The following is a 26,927-nucleotide window of genomic DNA, read 5'->3' on the forward strand; positions in this document are numbered from 1 at the left end:
AATGTTTTTAATCAACATGGGCATGGACAAATATTGCTGCTTTATGCAAATGTATGTTTAATATTCCTGAAACCAAACTTAACATAGATCTTAAAGTAATTATGGCGTTTTAAATTATGTAAATTATCAGGACACCGAACGGAACCTTTGCTATGTTTTCACACGGATGGTTCAAGAGATGATACCAGAAAAACTGTACCTCTTTTAACTTTCATAAGGATTACATAATCAGAGAATATTTGTATTTGAACTTAAACGTCTACTTAAAAGTAGACTTCTCAAGCTTTCTATACATATATTTATTATGTCTGTGTGGCGAGTATTCACTGAGATTCAGGTTGTTTTGTTTGTTTTGTCTGTGAAGAGAGTAGACAGAGAGGCATAAGCGCATCCTGTCTGTTTGCTTTATTTTACAAAAGCACAGCATTTTGGTTTTATTATGAGTATATATAAAAGGAAGTAGACCCTTTACACATTAGAATGATGTATTGCTTTAATTTGTACGATCAAAAAAAACAAGAGTCATTTAAATTCGTTCGGCGTTATGAGGAAAAAATGCCACAAAACGCGCCGGCACATTTGTCGACCCCCAAAGGGATAATTGTGTTCATCATGGCGGATTTTGGTGCGGATTTGAGACTCGGCGCATCAGTAAAATAAATCTTTACTGATTGAAAAGTATTTTTCGGTGGAGTTTATATATTTATTTTTTATATCTGAGAGAAAGAAAGGATGTCGTTAAATAAATGTGTGTTGTGCTGAAGGTTTTAATTCTTTTATATTTTTTTATTGATATTTTTAACACAAATGGTCAAACAAAAATGCCAGTACCAAACCAGTACCGTTAAATTGAAATGAATTTGCATTTTGACAGCCTTAATTAATATATTTATACAAAACTAATTAAAAATGTTGTAACCTAATGGCTGTATCCAGGCTAAACATCCATATAGAAAACAAGCAGAAAAAACAAGATGATGATGATGATGATGATGATGAGGTGATCAGGAATGTCTCTGTTCTCATTCATGTTTACATCACTGACGCCTTCCACATCTCATCCACATTAACACCATACTACTTGTTGCCTTCTGCCTTGCTTGTTGTTGGCTTTGTAAACTAGTCTACACTAAGTCTGTGGTGTGTGATAGCCAGGAAATAATACAGCAGTGGTAAGTTTAAAAAAACTGTGCAATGACAGGAAATCAGTTAATGGGCTGAAAACGGCGTGCAATGAGAAGGAAAAATATCAATATTTCACCAAATAGATAAAAAATAAAGAAACGAGCCTGTTCAAATATGTAAGAAGTAGAAAGTACAGATATTTGTGTAAAAATGTAATGAGTAAAAGTAAAAAGTTGTCCAAAAAATAAATAGTGAAATAAAGTATTGATATAAGAAAAATCTACTTAAGTACAGTAACGAAGTATTTGTACGTCGTTACTTCCCACCTCTGTTACTGAGAGTGTGTTAAATAAGACAAATCATTTTTATCTGACTCTACATCAGGATCACTAAGATATAGCAGTTGTGCATTCTGCAGTGCGCAAAGTAGCATTGTTTTTTTATTGCCTCCTAGCCCAAATATATGGAGGGTATAGTGCAGATGTGGCTGAGCGGGACAAAGTCCAGCATAATTTGGTGATTCAACAACTCAACACTTCAACAACAGGAGCAAAGATGATATTAAGGAAATCACCAAACTACAGTGGACTGCAGACATGCAAGGCCACAGTTGGTCACTCTCTATTGCATGAAACCATGAAACAAGAATGAAATTCACTGCATTGCATGCATATATTTTGCTACACCCTTGGGCACTGTTAAACCTGGCAGCATAGAGAGATAGAGCAAGAGAGAGAGAGAGAGAGAGAGAGAGAGAGCATGCTTTATATTGCAGACATGAAGTGGCAAAGTTCCGCCCCCTCATCTATTACACATTATTCCTATCAAAAGACTCCTCGGAGTGAAGATAATATGTGTGGTGTCAATAGTATATAAATATATACACACTCACACCCTCACACAGAGAGACACTCCTGCCCTGCTGTCACTCTGTGTGTGGTTTTGCTTGGAGCAGATGGTCAAAAATGACATTCTCTGGATGGATTCTGGCTTTATGTCTGGTGGCGTTAAAAGGTAAATAGAAAAAGTTATTATTTTCAGTCATTTAGGCTTGACTGGAACTGGCAAATATGTGAAATGTAGTGTTTTTTGCTCTTCTGTATTTCTTTATGGTGTCCTGTCTTAAATAAATTTTTGTCTTAATTGTATTTTTTCCCGCAAAGGCAGGATCCAGACTTTGCGTACTGACTTTGTGTATCTTTTTGACTGAGTTCCAACTTGTTGATTTTGCAGTGTTGTTTGGAGTGTTTCTATGATTATTCATTCATGCAGGCGGTATTTCAAGAGTAGATTCAATCTCTCTTAAGGTGTGCATTTTTTATCTATTGGCTGTAAAAGGTCAAAAGAGAGATTTTGCACAAAATTGTTCATTAACGCAGCTTGAAATTTTGCCATCTGTTGTTTGTCTTATATTTGTTGATTTATTCATGCAAATATATTTCTATGCCTTTAACTGGAGGATTTGTTTTTCACCAAGATAAGCACTCTGCACACTGATGTTTCATAACAAATTCCACAAATTATTTTGAGGTCAGCAGATTCTAATTCTTAAATGTAATTGAAAATTGCAAAAATGTAATATGAAGGGTTTTGAACATTCTTTCTGTTCTACCAAAACATGATTAGTTCACTAAAAACTGCCCTGGCTTTGTCTAATGAATAACGGTGTAATAGTGCAGCTGCTTGTATTTGTCACTGTGCTTTGCTACAATACAGGCCACTGGAGGCCCCTACTGAACCTAACTGCAGACCAAGTTGCACACAAGCCATAGAAGGAAATAGAACGATGTAGCTAATTGCATTAGATGCCGGGATTTATATTGGTTTGACATAAGAGTGCTGCTTAGATTTTGCCACTGGTATTGACAATCTGTCAATGCTCTGAAATATCTTTTTAAAATAATTGCACTGTCAAAAGATAGGAAGAGACTGTCTGTGCACATTCCAGATGTTTTCGTGAAACCTATTTATGAAAGAAAGGTATACCATTTTAATGAGATTTATAGTCTGACATTTACTAAGATGGTTATAAATATATTTATTCACGCTTTATACTACAATCATTATACAGTGCCAACCCTTTCTAAATACCGAGCAGCACTAACCAATATTTCATTTGTTTAGCGGTTCCCAATCACAGTTTTTGCTATATAAATAAGATACAAGAACCAACTTAATTCAACCATTGCATGAGCCATCAATAATCTACTGATGATTGATGAATGGCTGAATATATGAGTTGCAGTCAATGAATACAATTTCACCTTGAATGTTTTATGTGCTACTGAAAAGAATTATAATAATCAGCTGCCTTATACAGAGATACTGAAATGAGCAAAATTCTATGACTAAAGTGTTATATTTTCCTTCTTTTTTATCCTGTTTTGCTCCCAGAATGTTGAGAGTGGGAATATGTACTAGACCAGCAGTCCAGAAAAGAAAATTATTACAGTCGCTATTGTCAAATATTGCATCAACTACAGGAAGTTATTCTTGAATTTCAGCAGTAGAACACTTCTATTTCTGTGGCTAAATATAACAATGCATGGATACATCAGTTAGGAAGAGGACACGGTATCTGATTAAATGTGTAACTGCGTATGAGTGGTAACGTTGGAAAAAATACCCAATTTGTCATCACTTCCTAAATTACTCACAAAATTCATTATCCTAAGCAAATAGAAACAATATACAAAAGTCTGAACCAGTCCTTATGACCGAAGCGGGTGTAGCAGTACAGGATTTTAGATGTTGATGCAGCTTTACTATGTTCATTCGTCCACACTAGGGTGCACTGTAAAAGGTTTACCAGACAGCATAATTTAGATCGCAATAATGATAAACCAGTTAATTCTCTGACAATGTGTGTATCTACGTATTCATTTTTGTTAAAATGATTAGTAGATTCCTGACCCCTGTCAGTCCCGTTTTTATCTCCATGATGCACACAATAATCAGTGGCATTTACACCAACCACTTCATGTAATCAGTTTTAGATCAGATATTAATATATTATTATCACAAAGATCAGCAAAACTTTCCTGAGAGGATATCTACAAATTACGCATTGGCTAGATGCCAGACTTCTTTTAATTATAGAAGGGGTGTTGGATGTCAGTGCTTTGTAAGTGTCAGTCAATGGATGTAATTTAAAGTGAAACCCACAGAAGCGGAAACAGACGCAAGTACTGGCTAAGAACATTTATTGATATAAATGGCAAAGCAAACAATCAAAAATGGCAGGCAGGCCATTTGTGAAAGCGTCTTACATAGGGCAATTCATAAACAGCAATACCAGGGTAATTAGCATTACGGTAGTAGTATTTTTAAAACAGAAATTGGCTACATAAATGCGGTTGAATTATTTTTCATAATATTGCCAACCTGTAGAAAGCCCTTTTTAAAGTTTATCTGGGAAGGGATGACTGGGGTATTTATTAATTCAAAAGGAACTAATAAATATGTGTTGTTAATGTGTGTCCGTCTTCATCCCATCACAGAGCAAAGCCATGCAACAAAAGCAGAGGGGAGAGCAGGCAGTGAAAGAAACTGCTCCACAGTGCCTCCGGTATGCTTTCGCTCTCTCTGTGTTTCTCATAATCTCTCTCATATATCATAGCACACAGTCTTTACCAGTGAAGCTGAATCTGACGCAGTGAAGACAGGATCAATACACAATTTTAGCATTTAGCTGTAAGGTTCTCTGTAATGATTGAAATGGTTTTCTTGGCTGTCACTACAGTGTTTAGGAATATTTATATACCAAAGCTTTGCATTCTTCTGTGAGTTTTCAGGCAATTCCTGACAATACATTTGGAGCACAACATTATAAAATAAATTATAATAGAATTTTAACAAAAGCTTGTATTCCACATATTGGTTTTTTACACTTTTTAGAGAGGAAATCGATTGATTCATGGCTCATAAATGTGTTTTTATTTCATCCCAACCACTTAATGCCAGGGCTACAGCTGGGCACTCCTTGTGCACATGAATAGCTTCTTGTGAGCACAAGACCTTTGGACATGTGGTGATCATACCATAAATAGCCATCAGTAATGGCAGCCATTACATTTACTTCTTGCCTCTATTGCAACTCTAGTTATCTAGTTTTTGAAATCTAGATAGCTAGTCATAAAATGTTCATCGTTGTGTGAGACATGAGTGCAAGCTGCAAGTACAGGCACAAAAAAAAAGAAATACAAGAAGAATAAGGAAAGACAAGAAGGCATAATTAGACAATCTAGCACAGGTGGTCGGGTAAATGGTAGCAAGTGACCTAATCGCCACAGTCTGCTTAAACACCAAAAAACTATACGAGCAAACCTCTAGACAGTAGTCCCCACCAGAGAGAAAAATGGCAAAATGTCTGAAATTTGAAAAGAGGCAAACACTTTAACCAAGAACACAACCAAAAACATCTCAACATATTTGGATATAGAATGTAATCCAACGTTAAGTTGAAGAAACGGCAGCCATTTAAAATACCAAGCATGGTTAAAGTCTGGGGGGTTGACAGATTGCATAGAGAGATGATGATAATGACAGACTTCCAAACTTCAGTAAAGGTGATAAGGCCCTGTTTTGATAATGTGTAAGGGGGACAATACGCGTTATGTTATGACTGGTGTGAAGGCTTCATTGTATAAAATAAACAAGAAAGGCAGACTTTAAAACTCTGACAGTTAACACCCAGCTCTCAATACTCAATAATGTATTTTCCTGGGAAAAGGCATTGTTTTCCAAGCTGAGAGATGACCAGGTTCAGGAGAAGAAAAGGCTCCATAGGCCAGCATGTGGACTACAACCTAAGATTTGTCTCATTATTTCCTTCTTCAATAGATTTAAGCAAAGTTTTATACTAAAAAAAAACAAATCCACCTCTAACCCATATTGGCTAGAACAGGTTAGACAGGGATGTGTATTCTCTTTAATGCTGGTAATGGTGGCCATAGCCTGGAATTCCAATCCATCAATACCATCTGAGGTGCTTGAGCCATGTCCTAAGGATGCCAATAGAAAAATTGAAACACTAAAACATGATTAAAAACTGTATTTGTGGTCCTAGGCAAAAAAGGACTCTCAGAATGCATAGCACAGGTAGCCCAAAACAGAGATAGAGGATGATGTCCCAATGAAAGAATTAGTACATAAGCATACACTGATGACTAGATCAAGGAGTGACTTTGGACTGCAATTAACATGAACAGTTTTGCACTGATTGATACTAAAATATTGATCGACTTTATTTTTGGCTTGGGTCTGCCATGCTCATTTATAAAGATAAATCTATTTAATTAAAATATATATCCTGAGGCTATTCATTTCTATAAAACTGGTTTGTGAAATTGTTAAAATCCATTGTTCATTGTTAAAATCACTATACAAATTGAATTGAATTAAACTATGTATCTCATAGAACCTGGTGACTGATGTTCTTAATGCAAAGGGTCAGCTGTACACTGTTCCTCACCATGTCCAATACATATGACCCACACAATGGGTAATTGGTCATAGAGCCAATAGAAGGGGTGAAAAAGAATAAAAGTTTAGATATGTAACCATTTTCTATTAACACCAGATAACTCGTATTTGACTAAGTATTAAAACGTATTTAAAGTGCATCTGGAAAATTTTAACAGCACTTCACTTTTTCCAAATTTTGTTATGTTACAGTGATATTCCAAAATCAAATATTTCATTCTTTTCCTTAGAATTTCACGAACAATACCCCATAATGACAACGTGAAAGAGGTTTGTTTCAAATCTTTGCAAATATATAAAAATTTTAGAAAAACAAATGTAGAAGAAGATGAATGCAGCAATGTACAGAGACATACTTGATGAACACCCGCTCCATCCAGAGCCCTCTGGGGTGACGGTTCATCTTCCAACAGGACAAACGACTCTATGCACACAGCCAAAATAACAAAGAAGTGGCTACGGGATGACTCTGTAAATGTCCTTGAGTGGCCCAGCCAATGTCCAGACTTGAACCAGATTGAACATCTATAGAGAGATCTGAAAATGGCTGTGTACCGAAGCTCCCCATCCAACCTGATGGGTCTTGAGAGTTTCTGCAAAGAAACTGCCCAAAAATAGATGTGACAAGCTTCATGTGGCATCATACTCTAAAAGACTTGTGGCTGTAATTGGTGCCAAATGTGCTTCAACAAAGTGTTAGCAAAGGCTGTAATTACTTATGAACATGTGATTTTTTTTTTCATTTTTTATTTTTTAATTAATATGCAAAGATTTTAAACAAACTTCTTTCATGTTGTCATTATGAGGTATTGTTTGTAGAATGTTGAGGAAAATAATCCATTTAATCCATTTTGGAATAAGGCTGTAACATAAAATGTGGGAAAATTGAAGCACTGAGAATACTTTCCCGATGCACTGTACAGTCATATAAAAAAATACACCTTTTTGCGATTCTATAGTTTTACTTATTAGGACATAATAAAAATGATCTGGTACTTATCTGGTCTTAAAATGAGGTAAATACAAACCTTAAATTAACAAAAACACAGGATATATTACACCATGTCATTATTTATTTATTTTAATAAAAATAAACCATATTTATTTATTTGTATAAAAAATAGAAAAGACTGATTTCTGAGTCTTAAGAGGCTTAGTTGTAGCCAATTGCTTAACCCAGCCATTAGGAAGGCCCAAGCCAGTGCACTCTTAGTGCCGGTCCCAATAAAATAGGGAGGGTTGCGTTAGGAAGGGCATCCAGCGTAAAACATGTGCCAAATCGAATATGCGGGTCACGATTAAGAAATTCATACCGGATCGGTCGAGGCCCGGGTTAACAACGACCGCTACAGGTATCGTTAGCCAACAGGGTACCGGTGGAAATTGGGCTACTGTTGGCCGAAGGAGGAGAAGGAGAGGAGGAAGACGTCAGGGAAAGGAGAAGTGTAGGAGAGTAGAGGTTAGGGTTGGTTCTTTGAATGTTGGCACTATGACACAAAGGGAGAGAGGTAGCTGATATGATGGAGTGTAACGTGAGTAAGGCCAGGAACATTGGAGGTGGGTTTAAACTGTTCTATTATGGTGTGGATTGAAAGAGAAATGATGTAGGGGTGATTCTGAAGGAAGAGTACAGTAAGAGTGTAGTGGAGGTGAAGAGTTTCTGATAGGGTGATGAACGTGAAGCTGGAAGTTGAAGGGATGATGATAAATGTCATCAGTGCCTATGCTCCACAAGTCGGCTGTGAGATAGAGGAGAAGGAAAAATTCTGGAGTGAATTAGATGAAGTGGTAGATGGTGTACCTAGAAATGAATGATTAGTGATTGGGGCAGACTTTAATGGGCATGTAGGTGAAGGGAACAGAGGTGATGAGGAGGTTATGGGTAGGTATGGCCTAAAGGAGAGGAATGTGGAAGGGCAGATGGTGGTAGATTTTGCTAAAAGGATGGAAATTGCAGTAGTGAATACTTATTTTAAGAAGAAGGAGGATCATAGGGTGACGTATAAGAGTGGATGAAGGTGCACACAGGTGGATTATGTTCTATGTAAGAGATGCAACCTAAAGGAGATTGGAGACTGTAAAGTGTTGGCAGAGAACAGTGTAGCTAGACAGCATCGGATGGTGGTCTGTAGGATGGTTTTGGAGGCGAAGAAGAAGAGGAGGAGAGTGAGTACTGACACAAAAATAAGATGGTGGAAACTGAAGGAAGAAGACTGTAGTGTGAGGTTTAGGGAAGAGGTCAGACAGAGGCTCGGTGGTGGTGAAGAGGTGCTGGATGATTGGGAAACTACTGCAGGCGTGATGAGGGAGGCAGCTAGAAAAGTACTTGGTGTGACATCTGGAAATAGAAAGGAAGACAAAGAGACGTGGTGGTGGAATGAGGAAGTGCAGGAGAGCATAAGGGAAAGAGGTTAACAAAACAAAAGTGGGATTGACAGGGTGATGAGAAAAGAAGGCAGGAGTACAAGGAGATGCAGCAGCAGGTGAAGAGAGATGCGGCGAAAGCCAAGGAAAAGGCATATGAGGAGCTGTATGAGAGTTTGAACACTATGGAAGGAGAAAAGGATTTGTACCAATTGGTCAGATGTGTTGCAAGTTAGAGCAATAAAGGATGGATATGGAAATGTGTTGACTAGTGAGGAAAGTGTGTTGAGAAGGTGAAGGGAGTATTTTGAGCAGCTGATGAACGAGGAAAATGAGAAAGAGAGAAGGTTGGATGATGTAGAGTTAGTAAAGCAGTGGATAGGATTAGTAAGGAAAAAGAAAGAGCAGCAATTAAGAGGATGAAGAGTGGAAAGTCGGTTGGACCAGATGACATACCGGTAGAAGCATGGAGATGTTTAGGAGAGATGGCTGTGGAGTTTTTAACCAGATTGTTTAACAAGATTCTGGAAGGTGAGAGGATGCCTGAGGAATGGAGAAGGAGTGTGCTGGTACTGATCTTTAAGCATAAGGGAAATGTACAGACCTGCAGTAACTACAGGGGAATTAAGTTGATCAGTCACACCAAGTTATGGGAAAGAGTAGTGGAAGCCAGGCTGAGAGAAAAAGTGACCATCTGTGAGCAACAGTATGGTTTCATGCCGAGGAAGAGCACCACAGATGCCTTATTTGCTTTGAGAATGTTGATAGAGAAGTATAGAGAAAGACAGAAGGAATTGCATGGTGTGTTAGTGGATTTAGAAAAAGCAAACCACAGGGTGCCAAGAGAGGAGTTGTGGTATTGTATGAGGAAGTCAGGTGTGTCAGAGAAGTATGTGAGGGTGGTGCATGTATGAGGACAGTGTGACAGTAGTGAAGTGTGCAGTAGGAACGACAGACTGGTTCAAGGTGAAGGTTGGGTTGCATCAAAGATCGGCCCTGAGCCCTTTCCTGTTTGCAGTGGTGATGGACAGGTTGACGGACGAGGTCAGACAGTAGATTCCATGGACTATGATGTTTGCGGATGATATTGTGATTTGTGGTGAGAGTAGTGAGCAGGTTGAGAAGAGCCTGAAGAGGTGGAGGTACACGTTGGAGAGAAGGGGAATAAAAGTCAGTAGGAGTAAAACAGTGTACATGTGTGTGAATGAGAGGGAGAGCAGTGGAATGGTGCGGTTGCAGGGAGAAAAGGTGAAAAAGGTGGTGGAGTTCAGGTACCTGGGGTCAACAGTGCAAAGTAATGGAGAGTGTGTTAGGGAAGTAAAGAAAAGAGTGCAGGCAGGGTGGGGTGGGTGGAGAAAAGTGACAGGAGTGATTTGTGATAATATGAATGAAAGGGAAAGTTTATAGGACTGTGGTGAGACCTGCAATGTTGTATGGATTAGAGACAGTGGCATTGAGTAAAAGGCAGGAGGCGGAGCTGGAGGAAGCAAAGCTGAAGATGTTAAGGTTTTCGTTGAGAGTGACGAAGATGGACAAGATTAGAAACAAGTTTATTAGAGGGACAGCGCATGTTGGGCGTTTTGGAGATAAGGTGAGGGAGGCGAGAGGTTTGCACATTTGCAGAGGAGGCATGAGTTATATTGGTAGGAGAATGCTAAGGATGGAGCCACCAGGAAGGAGAAAAAGAGGAAGGCCAAGGAGGAGGTTCATGGATGTGGTGAGGGAAGACATGCAGGCAGATGTAGAGGACAGGGTTGTATGGAGACGGATGATCCACTGTGGCGACCCCTAATGGGAGCAGCCAAAAGAAGAAGAAGAAGTTGTAGCCAATTGCTTCTAATCAAATGCCCCTGATTAACTGATCATTAGCAAGACTGCCCACCTCTATAAAAGCTGAAGTTTGCTGGTATGGAACATTTAGGTGTGTGTTAACACAACACCAAGAAGGAATAATATCTTGCAATGATCAAGCAATTGTTGCTGCCCATCAATCTGGCAAGAGTTATAAGTACATTTCCCAACAATTTAAAGCTCACATACCACAGTAAAAACGTTCTTTCGGCTTCTCCCGCTAGGGGTCGCTACAGCGGATCATCCGTATTCGTGATCTGCATGTTTGATTCGGCACATGTTTTTACGCTGGATGCCCTTCCTAACACAACCCTCCCTATTTATCCGGGCTTGGGACCGGCACTAAGAGTGCACTGGCTTGTTCAATCTTAATGACTGGGTTAAAGCTTACATCCTACAGTAAGGAACATAATTTAAAAGTGGAATACATTCAACACAGTTGCCAATCTCTTAAGAAATGGATGTTCCAGCAAATTAACACCAGGGTCACATGCCTTAATTAGCATGTTAAAGGTGAAAATCTATGACAGTACACTTAAAAAACAGGATGAAAAATAATGGTTTGTTTGGAAGGGTTAATATGGTGTAAACAGAACCTAGTTAGGTCTACATCTTATAATATATCTTATGGATTGCATGAAGGTTTTTTGAAGGCCATATATTTATAAGATCAGAGATTAGATACTTCAAGTCAAGTCAAGTTTATCTCTATAGCGTGTTTCACAATGGACATTGTCTCAAAGCAGCTTTACAGAATTTAAGAATTACAGTGAATGATCTAACGTGAGCACTGGAATGTAAGATTGTGAGAAATTTGCTTTCTACAGTCTTGTACAGTCACTTGACATTATGAAACCAGGCGCTACTGAGCAACTCAGATAATAGTTTAACATTTGAGATAATCATAGATCCAATACCAGCTTCTCCATGCCAGGTCCATTTGAGAACACTCAAAGAGGTCCAATGTTTAAACTCTACATGAAGTGAAATCCAAATGGCGCTGGTATGTCTATAGATGGTTGGGGTTGTCTGCAGGATCGGCGTCAACGTCTGTAAAGGTCCACAATCTTCATGAGGTCGGACGTGACTGGAGCTGGTGGAACCTCAGGATGCCTCTGGATAGGTAGAGAAAGAGAAGCAGTGGAGAGAAATTAGAGTAGCTGCTGTTCATAATATGAACAAGTTGATAATGTGCATGTGATCAGATGTACTGGAGCACAAGATTATGATATGTGATATGTGTTATGCGGAGGACTCGCTAAAACGTTTTTTTTTTTTAAAGGTTTTTAATCTGCACTTAAACTAGGGGAGTGTGTCTGAGCCCCAAACACAGTCAGGAAGCCGTTTCCAAAGTTAAGGAGCTAAATATGACAATGATCTACCACCGTTAGTGCACTTTGCTATTCTAGGAACTACTAGAAGTTCAGAGCTTTGAGATCTCAAGGAGTGTGACGGATTGTAGCATGTTAGAATATTGTATAGATACAATGGAGCCAAACCATTTAGTTTAGCTTTGTACTTAAGTAGCAATAGTTTGTAGTCGATTTTAAACTTAACAGGTAGCCAGTGTAGGGATTTAAAAAATGTAGGTTATATGGTTATAACTCTAGCTGCTGCATTCTGGACTAACTGTAGCTTGTATATTATTAATGCAGGACAAACACCTAGTAATGCATTACAATAGTCCAGTCCGGAGGTCATGAATGCATGGACAAGTTTCTCTGCATCAGATATAGATAACATGTCTCTTAGCAATATTTCTAAGGTGGGAAAAGGCTGTTTTTGTATTATGATTTTCAAAAGGTGATATGATTTTGAAAAGACAAGTTGCTGTCTAAAATAACTCTTTAAAATATCTTTTACTATTAAACTAGTAACTACTTCACCAAACATTAATATTTTAGAATGATTTTTAAATGTCATATGTCAATTCATTGTCTTTTTCGTTGCAGTATTTACCTCCAACAGCTATTAACACAACTAGACAGCTATATGATCTTAGAGAGGCCATGAAAACACAAAACATCTCTGCCTATATTATACCTGGAACAGATGCCCACCTGGTAACCAAAGTTATATCTTATACTTTCTTTCTAATCTCTTTTTTCTGCTTTTCTTTCTCATCTTTCTTTACTAATCTTATCCTTCCTGTTCTTTTTTTAATCCCATAAGAATCTATTTCTATAATAATCTGATAATTGTTAATAACATGTTTGTTTTTTGGGGGGGGGGGTTTTATATCATGTTGTGTTGCTTTGTTTTTTCAGAGTGAGTACATTGCCCAGCGAGATGCCAGATTGGCCTGGATGTCTGGTTTCACTGGTTCTTCAGGTGTGTTCCTGTACAGGTTCTCTAGTTTTCACATTATGTTCTTCTCTTTACATAATTCCTGCTGTTTTGATCTTTGAGAGATATTATATGGAAGAACTTGTTCATGGACTGAAGGGAGTGGCAATGCTGCAAGCGGCTTTGAATAGTATTCAGAGTTTCAATGCTTTGTTACTTATAGACCAAGGATGTAATCAATAATAAACGCGTTGTAATGATACTGTCTGGTCCTACAGCATTTCCGGTGGCTCCATTTTTAAAGCAAGGACCTGTCAAAACAACTGACTAACACAAACCTTTTAAGATTAGTGTCATGGAAATATCCCAATCTCATCAAGTCAGACTCAGGCTTAAATGAAATCAAACACTATGTGAGTGTGTGAAAATTCCATTACACTAGCTAAAGCATACAAGTGAAGATATTTCAAAAGCTAAAAATAGATCATAATGTGAAATTACTGGAACCCTTAAATTAGTCATTTAAGTGACAACTTTTCACTCAGAACAATTAACATTTACCTGAAGTACCATATCCAGACGTGTATTATAATCTGGTACGGGAGTTGTGAGAGTGTAGAGTGGGGATGAGATGTACTGTTTAAACCACTGTGGTTAATGTATTAGTTTAACTAATAATAATACATTTTATTTAAAGGCGCCTTTCAAAACATTCATGGACACCTTACAAAAAATCAAACAAACCACAGTTATTTAACTGTTAAAATTGGTCAAAAAAAGCTCATCTGAACAGATGAGTTTTAGGGTATGATTTAAAAGAGGTCAGAGAGTCACTTTCTCGTATTGATTGTGGAAGAGAATTCCAGAGATGAGGAGCAGCCCAGCTAAACCCCATACAGAAGCAGAATCTTGTACACTATTTGATATTTGACAGGAAGCCAGTGTAGGTGATAAAGAACAGGGGAGATATGTTCAATGGAGGAGGTTCTAGTAATTAAATGGGCAGCTGAGTTCTGGACCCATTGAAGTTTATGAAGGAGTTTGTGAGGTAACCCAAACAGAAGAGAGTTACAATAATCAATGTGTGAGGTAACTAGAGCATGCACAAAAATAGCTGTTGAATTAGTTGGGAGGAACGGACTAGGACAGTTAATGCTCCAAAAATGGAATTACACAGACCAAGTAATATTGTTCAAATGCTTTTCAAAAGACAATGTACTATAAAGGACGACACCCAGAATATGAGAAGATTAGATCAATAGAAAGTAAAAAACTATTGAATTCTGACAAATTGGACTTGGTGCCAACCAGAAGAACCTCTGTTTTTTTTATTTTAATCTTGAGATAATTTAAGATTAAATATTAAATATCAAAAATAATATTTAATCTCTTTTAAACAATTCAAAAGAGAGGGGGAAAGACAAATAGAGCTGGTACTGGTGCTGGAACCAGGTAAGAAGGACACCAGTAATACCTATAGAGCATAATCTATCTAAAATACCTTAATTGGAAATTTTATCAAAAGCCGCACTTTCGAGATAGAGTAAGATAAGTATAGTTAAGAGTCCAGAAACAGCTGCCATCAGCAGATCGTTAACAACTTTTACCATGGCAGTCTCTGAGCTATGCAATAGATGGAAACCGGATTGGAATTTTTCGAGTAGGCTATTTTTTAAAACTTGGGAATGAATCTGAGAAGCAACAACCTCTTCCAAAAGATTTTGAGAAAAAGGGTAAATTGGAAATTGGGCAAAATTATTAGGATCAGTGCCCAATTTCTTAAGTCTTGGCGTTATTACAACAGCCTTCAAAGATGAAGAAACCACACCAGAGGTGAGAGAAGATTGTATGATAGCATTTACTATACTAAATTGAGAAGATAAGCAGGCTTTGACCAAGTGAGATTGAAGAAGATCTAAATGACAGGTGGAAGACTTAGATTGGCAAATAAGATCTGATATTTCATCAAAAGTTGGAGGTTCAAAACTATAAAATAAAGACAAGAGAATCATAGATACAACAGATCACATGCTTTATTATTTTGTGAGGACTCAATTGTTGATAATGTCAATTTTATTATTAAAGAAGGTCATGAATTTATTGCATAAATTAGAGTATAGATGATTTAAGATGATTTGAGCTGTCACGCTGTTGTAACCCAAGGTGCAGAATGAGTAAAATAGGCAGTCTGAGTTTTTAAAGGAGCAAGTGTATCAAGCACACTGTGTAGTCCATCGTTATAAAGAAAGACGGCTGATGGAAATTCCATAAGAGAGAGCAGATAGAACAATGTTCTTTATATTCCGAAATAAAATGGAACGACCCATGTTATATTTTGCAACTATTAAGTTATCACTGAATGATATTAGCTTACGATCTGATATTGGCAAGTCCAAAGCAAGACAGTTGGAAGGAGTTACAGCAGAGCAGCAAATAAGGTCAAGAATATGACCTTTACAATGAGTTGCAAAATCATTTATAAAAATGTTTCTATGTGTATAATAAAGTCACCCAATATGATAACATTGTGAGATGTAGAACTCAGTGAAGTTAAGAAAACGGAAAAGTCATTAAAAAAATAGTATTGCTCCTGGGTGGACGATTAACAGTGGCTACAACAGTAGGAACAGGCCCGTTAGTTTGTAGAACAGTGGACTCGAATGATTTATACAGGGGCACGGTTATGGGAAAAGCTTTCCACTTCTCATTGTAAAGTATTGCAAGCCCTCCTTCTCAGCCAGACGCATGAGGTTGATGGGTGTAAGCAAAGGGACAAATTGATTAAGCTGCAAAAAGTCATGAGGGTGTTGCCATGTTTCTGTCAGACAGAGGAAATCAAGCGTATTGTCATTCAGAAGGTCATAAATGAGGGATCCTTTGTTAAAACTAATTGGTGATACCCCGAGCTCCTTGTCGGTGTCCGAACTGCAGTGATGATAAACCGATTGCATACATCTTTATTTCCTACGTTTTTAAATGGTTCTGGATAGATTAGGTGAAATGTGTAGCCATAGTGCAGTGGAAGAGTGTGTAAGAGAGGGTTTGAACTTGTTTTTATATAATTCGTTTTCAATTCTGATTCATCATGTGTTGTTGGTTTTAGATAACAGAATATCTTAGAGTTACTAGTCAGTATTCAGCATTAAGTGCTTTAATCCAAGCATCATGTTGTGTTTTTTTTTTTAGACATTTAAACACTTTAACTGTTAACACTAGCTAACCGGAAACATCCTAGGACCAAAGATGTCACTTCCTCAAATAAACGAATTAGTCTATAAACAGTGTCTTTTTCAATCTCAAGGCACAGCAGTTGTGACCCGAAACAAAGCAGTGTTATGGACTGACAGTCGCTATTGGGTTCAGGCCGAGCGCCAGATGGACTGTAACTGGGAACTGGAACGAGACAGTAAGTTAAAACAGTAACAAAACACGAGGTATTACAAGGGACTTTGTAACACAAAACAATGTGCTCTTATAAGGTGTTCGTAATTAGAACTTAAGTCTTGCTTAACTGTACTGGAATACAGATTCCATCTCCAGGATCAGCAGATGGCTTATCGAAAATCTCAATGATAAAGATTTTGTGGGCTTTGATCCATTTCTGTTCTCTGTATGTAAGTAACAAAAGCATACTTCTTTGCTATACAATTTACATTCTAAAAAAGTGCACTACATGTACAAAATGCCACTTAATCAACCACTGCGTTTTGTCAACACAGACACATTTGATGCCTACAACAGTAACCTGGCTCCAGCTGCACTTGTGCTTACATCTATTCCTGATAACCTGGTGGACAAAATATGGGATACACGATCACCTCTTCCTCCTGATAACCTCACACGCCTGCCTGATGACTTCACTGGTGTGTTTGTGTGTTTTTTGTGCTTACTATAATTGGGCCCTAAAGCACAGATAAATACTTGCAAACAATAAAGCATATACTTTGCAAATACAGCAATAAAACTTGCTGCACACTATTATTTAATGTAACTATGTGAAATGGCTTTAAAGATAAGAGATATTATACTAGGGATATTGTTTATTGGTGCCTCTGTCTGGACCTTTAATTCTGAATAGACAGTAAGGTAATAAAGTGGCTGTAAAACAGTGTGCATTTTTAATGTTTGTGGACAGAGAGAACCTGGCAGATGAAGGTGGATCAGATACGGGCTCATATAATGAAAAATCCTTACAAGCCGACAGCTGTCCTGCTCTCAGCTCTGGATGAAACAGCATGTAAGAGATAGTTTATCTTAGTTTTACACTCCTTTTGCTGCTTTACACTCCCACTGCTGCAGTGCAAGAAGACTTTTTGTCTTTTCAGGGCTCTTAAATATGCGCGGTAATGACATTCCCTTCAATCCATTCTTCTACTCCTACACACTGCTGACTTTGGATGAGATATGGTAAATCTATTTCATTACTATTGCTATTCCCATTCAGACCTTAATATTTCCTACATAACCTTTGCCCACGCTGCTGTTTTTTTTTTCCTTAAGGCTCTTTGTCCATACTAAAAGGCTGACAGAAGAAATTAAGGTCTACCTAAACTCATCTTGCACCTTGTCTCACTGCGTGCAGCTGTTTGAATATGAGACTGTCCAAAAGCATCTTAAGAAGTATCTCACTAAGCCCAATGTAAGAGTGTGGGTGGGCACAGAGTACACTAACCAGGCACTGTATGGGCTCATCACTCCAGAGGTGAGACATGGGTCTGGGTGTGTCCAAGACTATCCACAGCATTACATACATACACAGATGCCCATTATATAGTTTGGGGAGAAGTTTATTAAATTCAGAATTAGAATCAGAAAGACTTTTATTGATTAATTTGTATTTCACTTACAAGGTATTAGACTCGCTAAATTTGCAAACACCCATTGCACATATCTCAAAACCTTTGATAAATCTAACTGCACTGACAAACACACTTTAGACAGGATTCTTGTCAATTGAATTGCTTTCCCTATTTTGTCTTTAACCCCGTCCAGTTGGTTTATTCATCTATTAGATTTACACAGTATATCTATACTTGCATTTAAAATCCCTGAGTCTAACAGAAGATTTTACCAACAACAACTGGACAAAGTTTCTAACCTCTAGTGGCAGATAGCTCTCATTTTAGCTGCAACAAGTCAGAGGCCTGGGCTTTTCCAGGCTTGCCTGAGTCTTATCATTAGGAATGGGTACCAGGAACCAGTATTTGTTTGGACCTGTACCTAATTGGGCCAATACTAGACTACCGATAAACTTCAGGACAAACGGTACTGGTATTGTTCACACTCGACTCTTCTAATCCGAGACGTTCATTCTTTTATCACGTGATTTCCATATACGCTATGCAGTGCCTTAAACAGGAAACAGAATGGAGTAGTTCATCTCGAGTCCGCTGGTCCAATTTGTTTGTTCTTTTATCACGTGACTCCCATAGCCACAACACAGTGCAATAGATTGTGTTTTTTTTTAGTCCATTGTTAAAATACCTATGGTAGTTCTGTGAAAAAGAACTAAAGATACAAACCAGAGAATATAAGAAGTGAGCTACTCATTCTGTTTATCGTAATTTGTCCTTAGCATTGTCATATTTGGAACTAGTCAAAGTTGGTGTATTTAGACTTGTTTGAAGATCTGCTTATTTAAAATGTAACATTTCAAATTATTTTTGATCAAAAGAAACGAAATGAACTAAATTACTTAAGAAAGGATAATTTTAATAAACAGATTTCAAAGAAACAAGTCACTAAACTGATCCTATCTTGTGTGATATCCATATGCTTGTGTGTGCGTGTGTGCGTGTGTGTGTGTGTGTGTGTGTTGAAACGTTAAAAAGTGTGGGCTCACTTTACAAAACTAAGCGACACCAGCGTCAGATGCAATATATGCAGTAGTGTATTAGTAAAAAAAGAAGGCAACACGAGCGGCCTCTAGAGGCGCATTACTGACACCACGTGCTGTTTGGTTTTACACGTGAGACGGCGCGCATGCGTGGAGAGCACTATATTATATTTATTATTTATATAATTATATTGATTAAATCATATATTTATAAATATTTCTTTGATCACATTTAATTTATTTTTGTAACAAAGTTCAGTACTATTTTACATGGAGTGTTATATTTGTTCTTTTTAATCAAGTATATCCATTTGAAAAAAACTATCGGGTGATTAATCGGTTATTAGCAAGTACGATCCAATTTAGCTATCGGTATCGGTAAAGTCCACTATCGGTTGACCTCTAATTAAAATATGTTGTGCTGTGGTATGATAAGGAAATCTTTCTCTGTCTCTCTCTCTCTCTCTCTCTCTCTCTCTCTCTCTCTCTGTCTTTCTTTTTTAAATGTGCATTTGTAAACTGCAGTAATAAAATACCTTGCAATTTCAAAACTTTTTTACATAGTGTACTTTTGCAACAAATTATAGAAAGTAGTATCGATTAATACCGATATCGATAAGCATTATTGGTATCTACCGTATTAATAAAATAGAAAACGATGCCCATTGCTAAGTATAATGGTCACTTATTTCAACGTTTTCAATTTTTTTTTTTATCTCAGGATTACTCCTCTATTAGTACTCCTTTGCTAGATTATTATAGAAATGATTTTGTTCTGACTAAACTAGCATATCAAGACAGACACTCCTTGCTCACACTGACCTAGAAATTCTCATAGTTAAGTAACCAAGAGAATTCCCATTTCTCAATTCCCAAGTTCACCTTCTTCAGAAAATGAGCATCACTCTGAGCGCTTGCACATTGGCCATCAAATTTCATTAACTATGTTACCTGCTGGGCACACAATATGTCCACGTTAAATAATTGTGCAACAATATGTGCAGTCAGCTGGTAAACAATGCGTTCCATCAGGAATCATGGCATTCCCTAGTTGTGGGCCTTCAGTGTTGTCCTGTATGAATCACATTTTGACATTTTGTACCATTTATTTCCAGCAAAGGCTTCCACTTACAGATTCTGGCATGCATGTATTGCATGGTTATGTTTATAGTACTATGTGACACTACAATCTACTAAAATTAAATTTTCACTTCCAGGAGAAGCTCCTACAAAGTGATTACTCTCCAGTGCTGACCACAAAAGCAGTGAAAGATGAGACAGAGCAAAGAATCCTCAGAGAAGCGCATGTAAGAGCATACATACTTACGCCTTACATTTTTATATAGTTTGCTCCTACATTGTACGCACACTCCATCTGAATGTGTTCAGATACATTACTGCCTTTACATTGCAGAGAAATGTTTTATTGTGCTATAAAGCACAGCCGAATAGTTCTTTCAGATTGAACGCAGCAGAGCACAGCCTGAATGAATGCGCTTCTTATCAAATAACTTCTACCTTATGTCTTTTATGGCGATGTGCTGTGTTTTATATTCCAGGTATTTTATGACTGTTTTATCTCATAAAAGCAAAATTCCATTTGCCATTTTGAGATGACTGGCCAGCTGTACACTATTACTTTTTTAACCTGAAATCACTAACGGCATTCAAATGAATCTTTTTAATATAACTGCTGTGTATAATCTCATGATTGTATATTTCCTGTAGTTTGTGGAAACTCGTATCTTTTGAAAGCAGTAGGCTGTTGCATGCACTTTTTGTGTTTTCTGGTCTGAGTGTCCTCACTGGCATGCTGTAGATAAGAGATGCTGTAGCAGTCATGCAGCTCCTTCAGCAACTTGAGAGAACTGTCCCTGAGGGCAAGGAGACAGAGCTTACTGCAGCACATCTCATCAATGAGTACCGCAGGTAAAATAACAGTTGTCAACAGCCGAATAAAAAAGAAAATGCCATAGTTTCACACTGTGATGGGTTTGAGTTCAAGGCTTTGAGCGTTTCTTGCACTCCAGCCTTGTCAAATCATGTCTTCATGCATATCAGTTTCTTCTGCACATCAGTCTTCAAGAACTGGTTTTGTGCCTTTTTGTTCAAATAAAGGGAAGTAGTAAGCTTCAGCATACAAATACATCATATATTTAAGGTAACAGTTTAAGGAACACTCAAAAAATCATATGAATTTATTGGTCAGGTGTACACAAACTTTTCACAGTTTGCATGTATGTCAGCATAAACAGTTGCAAGAAAAGTGTTTAATTAGCACACATTTATATTTATTGCGCCAGTAAGCAGAAATTCAGCAAAGGGCCAAGCTTTGAGACCATTTCTGCAAGTGGGCCGAATGCAGCTCTCGCCCATTATAGGTACAGAATTCACTGCAATGGTTTTTAATCATTATATTTTAATTATTTCTGTTTCCTTATTGAGGAACATTTGCACTGAGATAAAATCCATTGTTTATATTTTAGTCCATCAAATGAAACGGCAAGAAAGTTAACCACAGATGAGATGTACCTCATTGACTCTGGAGGACAGTACCTGTGAGTAAGCCATAGCATATGTAGCCATAATCCTGTTAATGTAACCAAACTGGGATACATATACAGTATATAATGTGTCCTTATTGTGTTATAGTGATGGTACAACTGACATTACCCGCACCGTGCACTGGGGTTCACCCACTGCTTTTCAGAAGGTATTATTTTTTAAGCTTTTAGAGAATCATTAGTTTTGTAAGCTACTATTAACACACAGAATGAACCTTTCCTCTGTTTTTTTATTTTGAAAGGAGGCTTTCACAAGAGTGCTTATGGGAAACATTGAAATATCAAGGACAATTTTTCCAGCAGGAACTAAAGGCAAGATTCTGTCATTTTAGAAAACTACTTGCTTTTCTCGCAAAGATATCTGAATTTCTTCCAGTGCTCTCACTGATCTTAGAGAAACATCAAAAGAATGTTGCTCATCAGCGTTTTTTTTTTTAAGGTGTCAATATGGAGATGCTAGGGCGCAGAGCATTGTGGGAAGTTGGTCTGAATTATGGTCATGGTACAGGCCATGGTGTGGGAAACTACTTTGGAGTTCACGAATGTAAGACTTTTGCTTTTATACATTCCAACTGTAAGATTTCAGAGTGATTTCTGGGCTTTAAGGATTAAAATATGTGGCAAATATAAGAGCATATTTTAATTTGGGTTGTACTGTGCTTAACCTTAAAGCTGCCACTGCACGCATATACTAAAGTGTGTGAGAGAGAGAATATAAAATTGTCAATCTTATTTTTTTACCTCTCTTCTACGTTTGACTGCCATGTTAACCTCCTAAATTTGCCTAAATGTCTAAATTTATAGTGCAATGATGTTTGACTTATCTGAGCTATTTTGGATCTAACATCTCTGACACAGTGCTTAGTGTGAATTCCTATAACAGTTTGTCAGCTTAAAGGCATTATATTATTCATTATATATGTCCCATGACTATATATTAATTTTTGTATATCTAAAACTATGATGTAATATGTGACATTTATCACATTTATTTTGGTATATTATTAAAGTTTGCCATGTATGCTGCTTCATTGAGTACTAATTCCTGTCTGTATTTTTTATATGCTTTTTTTTTATGCTTTTTTAAGGGCCTGTTGGTTTTCAGTCCAATAATATTCCCTTCCAGCAAGGCATGTTCACATCTATTGGTAAGGCATCAGAATAAACATCATCAGAGATCTGATATGAGATTAAAAAAATTTACTAAAATCCAAAAAATAGACCTCAAAGACAAAACTGGCATGTCATTGAAGAAATTACACTCATTGTCACAGAGTTTTGTTTTTTTCACTGTGGCTTTCGAATCTTTTGCAGAACCTGGCTATTACAAAGTAGATGAATTTGGAATAAGGATCGAGGATGTTGCTGTCATTGTTCCAGCGAAAACAAAGGTAAGTTTCAAAGTCAAAATTGCAAATGAGTTAAAGAGGGGACATAAAATAGAACTGCTTGTTCGGATTTTAACAGCTTTGTTTTCTGTTGTTTTGTTGTTGTTTTTGTCCAACTTTCCCAGTATGGCAATAATTATCTGACATTCGACACAGTGTCACTGGTCCCCTACGACAGAAAATTGATTGATACTCATATTCTCAGCACTGAACAGGTAACAAATAACTTGCCACTAATGATTAAGTTGTGTCAGTCAGATCTTTATTTTGTTGTTGCAAAGGCTGGTTTCCTTTGAAAGTCCCTTCTGACATCCTTCCCCAGCAAAGTATCTCAAGCATGACTGTAGAGAAGTGTATCTCCTGTCTGTCTTCTGACTCAACATTGGTGTCAAATGATTTTAAGGAAATATGTGTATTTATTTAGAATCTTATGAATACCTCATACAACATAAAGACAGAGGGAGGATAGATTTGGTAGAAGCATGTTGTAGGCTCTTTTAATTATAACTGAAAGCTACAAATAAATAAAATAGTATACTTTTTATGCTTAGACATCAGTCATTATTTATAAATTAATATTAGATTTTTTTGTAACTCAATTACAAGATTTGGGATTCTTTGTGAAATATAAATAAAAAACAGAATGCAATGAACATAAACTCATATTCGAAATAGAACATGGAATACATTTCAATAGTTTATAATGAGGTAATATGTAATTGGAGGGCTGCTACACATCTCAGAATGGTTGGGGTTGTGGCCATGTGTTTACCGGTGTGTAGCATCCCCTTTTCTTTGAACAAAAGTCTGTTTATATCTGGAGACAAAGGAAGAGGAATGCTGTCATATTCATGTCTGATACATTTCATTAAACAGGAAATGTTTTTTAATTGGTGAAAGACCTAGATTGCAGACAGGCCAGTTCAGCGCCTAGACTCTTGAACTACAAAACCAGGCCTTATGCAGTTTAGCATTTTTACTGAAATATGCAAGGCTAAAAAAAGACGTAATCTGGATAAAAGCAAATGTTGCTGTTTTCAACACTGATACTCTTTTTAAACAGAATAATGTTACTGACCTGTAACCACTTAACCATATTGGTTGCAAAATCTTTCCCCAGCAGTTTTTTTTTAGAAACACATTTTTGAGAGCTGTTGCAGCCACCAAATTCAAAATTACCTTGTTTTTTCCCTTAAAATGGTAAAATTCCTTTTCTTACTTTTGTATATGTTTTCTATGTTCTATTGTGAATCAAATATGGTTGCAAACCTTTTTTTAATTGGGGATGTAAGTCAAAGAATATTATAAATGTAGCTCACTATTTCTTCTGTATTCCTGTATAGCTCCAATGGCTAGATACATACTACCTAAGCATCCGGAATACGATGGGTCCAGAGCTGAAGGAGCAGTGCCTGACAGAGGTCTATAATTGGATGATGGACAATACAAAGCCATTCCTGAACACAGTGTCTTCAGCTTCCATCCCCATGATCTCGCTACTGCTGCTATTTCTGCCTATAACTCTACTGTAGAGTCACCTTCAAATATCGCATGGCTTTATTTTGCAATCTCTGAAGAATGTCACAAGAATTTACTGTAGAATCTGTAAAAATAAAGAATTACTCACACTATATACCACCAGTCTGTCCTAACATTTCTACCAGTGTGTCCATTAGTCACAGTGCTCCATCTTGCTCACTCCCAGTTCTTTATCAATTTTTGTATAAATTTTTTGTAGTTAGCATCAGTAAATGATCACTAAGGATAAATGAAAAAAACATTTTACATATGCTTTTAAATGCACATTCATCTATATTCACTGTTCAGTGCCAGGAGGCATGCAAAACTGATGAGTCATAGTCGAAAAAGTTAATTCAGTATCTCCTGTGTATTTTTAGCACTTAACCTACCAACCTAAAATGAACAGAAATGTTTGTGCATGTTGGATATTTTCCAGTGCAGCAGAGCTTTTTGGTGTTGGTGTTCAAATCTAAAATGAATTGGGATTCTGATTATGTGTGTAATGAAGCTGTTTGCAATTCATATGTACAGAGGTGTACACCTACTAATCACTTAGGATTTGATTTTTATTAAAAAATGCATTTTTAAAATCTGCAGTGTCCACATCTGTGAATTGTTTATGTGTTTGGTCTTCATATACATATTTCAAATCAAACACTTTTAGAAAAATGAGGTTTAGATCTAGATTCGATGTTATGTTTAACCGTATAACCGTATTATGTTTGATCATACAACAATGTTACAAACTAGAATCCTAAATTAGAACCCATTCAGCTAAGAATACTTAAGAAGAAAGAAAGAAAGTCTTTACAAAGATCCTCTTAAAGAACCATTTTATATAATACATCTTACATGGAGATCTGCTGGCCTGTGTTCAGTAAAACACAACTGTGCTACTGAAGGCTGTGATTAACACCATGGCATTTATACATGCAGTAGATATGTCTAATCATGTGTTAGATATTATGGTGTGTAGGGTCTGCATTCTGAATTTCTCCTGATCTACTCAACTCATTATTAAGTTCTTTATGATTATATCCATTGAGTCGTGTCAAGGAATTTTTTTTATTTTTTTAAATTATGCAACACCTTGTGTCCCCAGCACTGATTTGAAAGTCCCCGCTGTAATGTAATGTAAACTATATTCATCAGACAGAGCGATTCAATGGTTATATTTAAATGTTTGTTAGTGCTTTAATTAATGGGATGTGGGCACTGGACTCTGCAGGGCAGCAGATCCCCCGGAGCAGGATTAGGGACCAATATTATGTGGTGTTTGAAGTATAATCAAGATTGTAATCGAACGCAAAAACATTGATAAAGATAATGAAAGCTTTCTTGGAAATTAACAATTGAAATTAACCTCTGAACCTAAATATAGCACATAAGACAATAGTAGAGACAGATATTATCTTAAATTTTCATGTATATAAATTTTCTTGTGCTGGGCCTTCTCCAAGGCTCACACTGTAAGCTTTTTTTTTTCTTTTTTTTTTTGCCTTTGCCACAAGTAAAGCACAAATACCACGGAAGGCCTTGTTGCTTGGCAACATTTCTACCAGAGTTGCAGGAAAGTGTAAATGTGGTTTTGAGCACGTCCGCTCTTCTTATGTTCCTCTCTTGCTTTCTTTCTTTATCTCACTCCTTTGTGCATGCTTCACTTGGCTTTGAACAACAGGATGAGATTGAATGTTTTACATGTCTTATATAAAGGCCATTAAGGTCAACAAATGCAACTTGTGTCACTATGCTGTTGTTGCAATTCTTTGTATACAGTACAAAGAAAGAGGAACTTTTGTTAACCAAAAGGAGATGTTAAGATCAATGAGGTCATCCAGTTGTGCTCATTGTTGAAAAAATTATCCACTGTTATGTAGGGTTTTTTTTAGTTTTTTGTCTTTTTAGTTTTAGCTTTGCATAGAGATAAAATATGTGCTTTATTGCCTATTGTGAAGAAAATTTACACATCAGATGTGTATGTGGATGACTATAAACAACCACTCATCCTGACATCATGTGGCCATCCAACACAAAAATAACTGTACTAATTCACACACACACACACACACACACACACACACACACACACACACACACACACACACACACACATATGTACTTCCTCTGTAGTTCACTTACACAGTTCTGTTCGCTATCTACCAAAAGGCAAAGCTCACACTGGAAAGGAGAGAATTGACAATACTTCTTTTGAATTAGTTTGTTCCATACTTAATTTTAGAAGTAGTTTTCACAATTCACAATAACCTCACCTAACATATTTATTGAAAAGGTTGGTTTTTAATGGGTCATACATTGTTCAGGTTACACTTTCTGTGGATGTGGAGGACACAAAGTTTGCAAAGTTTTGAAAGGTAGTTTTCAACGCACAAGAATGACTCATCTCCAAACTTTTAGATTACCCGACGTTTCTTTTGTAATATGAATGCAAGCACTTCTCTTGTTCTGCTTTTCAAGCTTTAAGATACAGTATTTATTATATGAGCCTAA

At 37.0% G+C, this 26,927-nt stretch overlaps 1 protein-coding gene across 1 annotated transcript; it reads left to right on the forward strand.

Annotated features, from left to right (window-relative positions):
- The first annotated feature begins 1,962 nt into the window (after positions 1–1,962).
- xpnpep2 (X-prolyl aminopeptidase (aminopeptidase P) 2, membrane-bound) lies at positions 1,963–25,011 on the forward strand. Its single transcript, XM_046849719.1, has 21 exons — positions 1,963–2,139; positions 4,626–4,693; positions 12,777–12,887; positions 13,092–13,155; positions 16,412–16,516; positions 16,638–16,724; positions 16,830–16,973; positions 17,246–17,347; positions 17,436–17,517; positions 17,611–17,812; positions 20,164–20,253; positions 20,766–20,875; positions 21,250–21,327; positions 21,433–21,504; positions 21,599–21,659; positions 21,753–21,822; positions 21,950–22,054; positions 22,599–22,658; positions 22,825–22,901; positions 23,024–23,113; positions 24,242–25,011. The coding sequence occupies exons 1-21, from the start codon at positions 2,091–2,093 to the stop codon at positions 24,428–24,430; spliced, it is 2,016 nt and encodes a 671-aa protein (XP_046705675.1). The 5' UTR covers positions 1,963–2,090; the 3' UTR covers positions 24,431–25,011.
- Positions 25,012–26,927: the final 1,916 nt, after the last annotated feature.

The sequence above is a fragment of the Silurus meridionalis genome, chromosome 5 (genome assembly GCF_014805685.1).
Source record: "Silurus meridionalis isolate SWU-2019-XX chromosome 5, ASM1480568v1, whole genome shotgun sequence".
In the NCBI taxonomy this organism is placed as follows: Eukaryota; Metazoa; Chordata; class Actinopteri; order Siluriformes; family Siluridae; genus Silurus; species Silurus meridionalis.

Coding starts and splice junctions, on each gene's coding strand:
- xpnpep2 (XM_046849719.1), top strand. CDS start 2,091: ATGACATTCTCTGGATGGATTCTGGCTTTATGTCTGGTGGCGTTAAAA. Junction 21,505..21,598: donor GACTCTGGAGGACAGTACCT/GTGAGTAAGCCA, acceptor ATTGTGTTATAG/TGATGGTACAACTGACATTA. Junction 22,659..22,824: donor AGGCATGTTCACATCTATTG/GTAAGGCATCAG, acceptor AATCTTTTGCAG/AACCTGGCTATTACAAAGTA.